Here is a 5,503-nt window from a genome sequence, read left to right as displayed (position 1 = left end):
GAATCCCGAAAATGATGAAAACTTGCATGAATCTGTAGTGCTCCTTGGAAAACTTTTTAACAGAATTATGAGCTTGACAAACTGGAAGTCCAGAACAGATGCTCAGAACATTAGATCCAACATCAGAGAAAAACAAAAGGGTGTTAGTACTGATGACAAAGAAAGTGAATTCAAAGAAGATAAATGTCATAGATGTGGAGGATTTGGTCATATAACAACAGAATGTGCTACGTTTCACAATAAACAGAAAAAAGTGTGGATATTGCCTGGTCTGAGGTAGATAGTTCAAAAAGAATAAGTGGAGGCGTGTTCCCTAGAAAAGTAACTGCTCTAACTGGAAGAATCTATTCTGATAATGAGTCTTGTGATGAAGAATTAGAATATGACGATCTAGCTACTGCTTATAAGAATCTGCATGCCAGAAATACAGAAATCTGTAAGATGCTAGGAGAACAAAAGAAGATAAATAACCAACTCCTCACAGAAAAAAATACACTTCTGACAAAGCTATCTGAACTCAATGTTGAGGTAACTTGTTTAAACTCACAAATTGAAGAGCTCAAGAAGCAAGTTGAAAAAATGGAAAATGGGTCTACAAATCTGAATAGTGTTACAGAAGGTGAGGGCAAGAGACAAGCAAAAGGTATAGAATTTAATTATCAGCCTCTGAATCGAAAACAACGCAACAGAAAAGTTGCATATGATGTGGAAGATCATGGAATGATAAGAAAAGAAGAACCTAACAAGCATAATGAGGTTAATAATACTTCAGGTAAGGGTGGCACTTCTAATAACAATACAATGTTGAAACCTTCGCAACAACATCTGTATGAGAAAAGGATAGCTAGTCCTTGGATTTGCCATCACTGTAAGAGAAAAGGGCACATAAGACCCTTCTGTTACAAATTATATGGTTATCCAAGTAAATTCAATCACAAATGGATGCCTAAGAGTGTCAATGTTGGTTTGGTAGGTCACATCTCTAAAAAATCAACATCTAATGATGTTTGGTACTTTGACAGTGGTTGTTCCAAGCATATGACTGGGAATGATAGTTATTTTCAATACATAAGACCTTGTGAGAAAGGGTATGTTACCTTTGGTGATGATGGTAAGGGAGAAATACGAGGTAAAGGTAAGTTGATCAGTAATAAGCTACCCAAACTTGATAATGTCTTATTTGTTGAAGGACTTTTCTCGAATTTAATTAGTGTGAGTCAGTTGTGTGACCAAGGTCTGAAAGTGAGCTTTAACAAACTTGGATGTAGGGTAACAAATAAGGAGGGACTGGTACTCATGAGAGGAAGTAGGACTAAGAATAATTGCTACAAATGGATTCCAGAAGAACAGACTGACATGTTGGATAGGATGCTGGAACATCAGAAAGGTCAACATTCATCACACTCACAAGAAATGATAAGAAGCTCTCAGAGTGGTTTACCTCTAGAAATTAATCAGACTAAAACGCAGAAGAATTTCAGTGGAAAGGAAATCAGCTATATTCCTACGGAAGAAATTTCAGGTGACAAATATACAGAAATTTTGGATTTTAAAAAATTTGAAAAGTTAAAGGACAGACTGGACTTTTCTCGAAGGAAGAGGTTATAGCAGTTAACTAGGGTCAAGCGTGCAAAAGAAGGCTGTGCTTCAGGTTACTTATTGGTGCACGCTTATTTAGGCGGTTTTGGCTTAATTAACTTCCCACACTCAACTAACCGCAATCATATCATCCTTAACCCTTGTCACTCTCTCCCACTATTCTCTTTCAAAACCATTCACTTTCGTCTCCACTAAACCGATCACCAAAAGCTTCCCTCTAACTTCGCCCGGTGCCATCATCGATTCTTCGCCATGAAGTTCAAAAATGATCATGTTGTTTCTTCTAGAAAGAACACTATCGAACAATGAGAATCTGGTTCCTCTGCTCCGAAGATGGTAAAACCTCTCAATACCGTGCCACCAGCAAAACCTATGAAGAAAACTGCAGTCAAGTCCACATCTAAGAAGAAGAAGACTACTAAGAAGGGTGAATCTAAGGTAGCCCTAACCATGACAGATCTTTATGAAAAAGAGAATCCTTTTAAGGCCATAGAGAAAGGTTCCACTGCTCATGATACTGATGCTGGAGACGATCCCAAGAATTCTTCAGATGTTGCAACACCCAACCGTGAAAAAGGTAACCCTGTTTCAACCCTAATTCCTGATGTACCTGTATCTGGTAGAAAACTAGGGTTAGAAGACTTGAATTATGCTATAGAAAGTACTGAGAACATGAATGTGGATAATCCTGAAAAGGAGACTGGTACTGAGGTCTCTGTTAAAAATACTCCTAAAGAAACTAACTGTCAAGTAAATGTTGGACCGGATGTTGACACATCCTTGGGTCAACCAGCCAATCCAAATAGTGAGGAGGAGATTACTGGTGACAAACAAAATCATAGTATTGAGACAGGCACTGAGGAGGATGAGAACCCTGATAACACCGTTAAAAAGTCTCAATCTGGAGATAGTAGTATTCACTCTGAGGAGGAAGAGGAAGAAGTGAACTCTGGTGATAAAAATGGAAATGATGTTGTGGTAGATGTTGATGACCTAGAATCGGATGATGTTCCTCTGGCTCAAACCCTGGATGAGAGTGTAGCAAAAAGACTCAGAAGTAACAAGGGAAAAGCAGTTCCCTCTGCTAACAAAGGCTCCAAGAAGACTGCTGCTGCAACAACAGAAACCTCAAAAGGCAAGGCAAAGATAACGAGCAAATAGTCACTTTAGTCCCTGACTTTGCACCTCGCTGTCACATAGGTCCCTGACTCAGGATTAAATACAAACAAGTCCCTGACTCTACACTTCTGTTATCACTTTAGTCCCTGCCGTTAAAAAAATCTGTTAAGTGATGATGTGGCACGCTAACAAGGAGTATGACGTGTCACAGGGACTAAAGTGAAAGTAAAACATGGTCACTTTGGTCCCTGAATCGAAAATCAATATCCTCAATTTACTGTTAGATCCCTGACTGTGTATACTTACCGTCAGTTAGGTCCCTGAATCGAAAATCAATATCCTCAATTTACTGTTAGGTCCCTGACTGTGTGTACTTACTATCAGTTAGGTCCCTGACATTAAACAAGAAATTTCACTAATATCCTTGGCAAGTTGTTAGTTTAACATGCTACTTACTCAACACTAAGGTATTTGTGCTAAATATCAAAATATTATTATAACACTTATAAAAATGATTCCATAGTTTAATAACAAGTGTTTCCATAACATAATTATTAAGTCATTAATGTCAACCATAGAGTAATTAAAAGATTGCACCATATTTGGGCATATAATTCAACAAGTCATTACATAATGATTCAGCAAAATATTAAACAAAATATCGCACCACAGTTGTGCTTATAATTTAGCAATTTCGGTATATAAATAAACTAACAAACATCACATAGTTGGCCTCAGACCCCTTGGAGTTGGCATGAAAGATGTAAGCATTTGTAGTTCATTCAGACGTGCATTTGGATTTTGAGCCCTAATTTCGTGTTTACTATCAGGGACCTAACTGACAGTAAGTATACATAGTCAGGGACCTAACAGTAAATTGAGGATATTGATTTTCGATTCAGGGACCTAACTGACAGTAAGTATACACAATCAGGGATCTAACACTAAATTGAGGATATTGATTTTCGATTCAGGGACCAAAGTGACCGTTTTTTTACTTCCACTTTAGTCCTTATGACACGTCATACTCCTTATCAGCGTGCCACATAATCATTTAACAGATTTTTTTAACGGCAAGGACTAAAGTGATAACGGAAGTGTAGAGTCAGGGACTTGTTTGTATTTAATCCTGAGTCAGGGACCTATGTGACAGTGAGGTGCAGAGCCAGGGACTAAAGTGACTATTTTCTCCAAAGATAACTGGTGTTGGTCCCAGGAAGAGCTGCAGTAAGGTGATTGTGAAAGGTGGTGGTAGTAGTTCTAGGAAAAGAAAGGTTGTTTCCTCAAGTGAGTCTGAGTATGATGCTGAGATGGATGTGCAGAACATCACTTCAGAATCCAAGAAAGCTGATGGGAAGAAGGATTCACTTATTGTGGAAGATGTGCCTATTGACAATGTGTCCTTTCATCTTCCAAGCTTTGCTCAAATGTGGAAGTTCATCTACCATAGGAGGCTTGCTTTGGAAAGAGAGTTAAGTGAAGAAGCTTTGAAGATTGAGGAGGTTTTGAGTTTAATCAGAGAGGCTGGGCTGGAGAAAACTGTGTGTAAATTAGGAGAGTGATATGAAAAGCTTGTTAGAGAATTCTTAGTGAACATTCCAAAGGATTGTGATAACCCTCTTAGGAGAGATTATCAGAAAGTGTACGTTAGAGGGAAGTGTGTAAACTTCTCCCCCAACATTATCAATAATTTTCTAGGTGTTGAAGGAGGAGCTGCTGAGGTGGAGGCTATTGACAATCAGATCTGCAAAGAGATCACGACCAATAAAGTGAAGGTGTGGCCAAAGAAAGGAAAAATTTCTTCTGGGAAGCTGAGTATGAAGTATGCTGTGCTCAACAGAATTGGGGCTGCAAATTGGGTACCTACCACTCCTTCATCTGATATTGCCACAGGTTTGGGCAGATTCATTTATGCAGTAGGAACAAAAACTAGAATGGATATTTGTAGGTAAGTATTTGATCAGACTGTGAAGCATACCAAATCTGATGCTGTAAAATTCCCCATTGCTTTTCCGACCTTGCTTTGTAATATTATTCTGAGCCAACATCCAGATCTCATTTCTGCTGCTGATATGGCCATGAAGAGGGAATCTCCTCTTACCTTTCATCAGAAACTGTTTGGAGATAATCATGTTCCAGATCTTGTTGGAACATCTGTTCCTGCCCCTGATACAGGATTTATGACAAAGGAAGAGATTATTGCAGCTTTGAAGGACACGTGTGTCATGCTGGATGAAAGGAAGACTCAGTTTGAGCTCATGATCTCTACTCTGGAAAGGAAGGATACTGGTACAAAAGTTGAGGAAGATGTAAGTGAGAAGGAAGCAGAAGATGAAGAGGGCTCTAGCAATGAAGATGAGCAAGCTGATGACAAGGATGAAGAAGAAGCATCTGGGAGCATCTCTGAGGCAGAAGAATGATTTTTTCTGTTCCTTTGTCCTTTTGAATACTTTTTTGTTTTATGGGCTATGCTTTGGATATTTTGAGCATTGTATGTGCTATGGTCTGTAACAGCATATCTACCTGCATTTTTTTTGTTTCTTGGTACTCATGTTTTGATCATCTCATGCTTTGAAGATTTGTTTCTCTTCTATACCTCTTTATGGTTTTAATCGTTTGGCATATTTTATGGCTAAAAAGGGGGAGTAGATATCTATGCCATGATTTCTATCAGTGCCAAGATTGATGTGTGTGGTCAGATGATAGTAGGATGATTTGGGTGCTAGAAGATGATGTGTATGATGTGTCAGGTGATGTTGGAACACATCACTTCTCTGCATTCTGT

General features: G+C 38.6%; 1 protein-coding gene across 1 annotated transcript; it reads left to right on the top strand.

The window, feature by feature from the left end:
* Positions 1-4,028: 4,028 nt before the first annotated feature.
* LOC146937778 (uncharacterized) lies at positions 4,029-5,138 on the top strand. Its single transcript, XM_085749520.1, has 3 exons — positions 4,029-4,263; positions 4,417-4,666; positions 4,760-5,138. The coding sequence occupies exons 1-3, from the start codon at positions 4,029-4,031 to the stop codon at positions 5,136-5,138; spliced, it is 864 nt and encodes a 287-aa protein (XP_085605646.1).
* The last annotated feature ends 365 nt before the right edge of the window (positions 5,139-5,503 follow it).

This window comes from Medicago sativa, chromosome 3 (assembly GCF_051527215.1).
Source record: "Medicago sativa cultivar Bolivia chromosome 3, Bolivia_mono, whole genome shotgun sequence".
Taxonomy (NCBI): domain Eukaryota; kingdom Viridiplantae; phylum Streptophyta; class Magnoliopsida; order Fabales; family Fabaceae; genus Medicago; species Medicago sativa.
Note: the sequence above shows the minus strand (reverse complement) of the source record. Positions and strands in the feature narration are given on the sequence as shown.

Coding starts and splice junctions, on each gene's coding strand:
- LOC146937778 (XM_085749520.1), top strand. CDS start 4,029: ATGGATGTGCAGAACATCACTTCAGAATCCAAGAAAGCTGATGGGAAG. Junction 4,264..4,416: donor TGGGCTGGAGAAAACTGTGT/GTAAATTAGGAG, acceptor ATAATTTTCTAG/GTGTTGAAGGAGGAGCTGCT. Junction 4,667..4,759: donor ACTAGAATGGATATTTGTAG/GTAAGTATTTGA, acceptor TATTATTCTGAG/CCAACATCCAGATCTCATTT.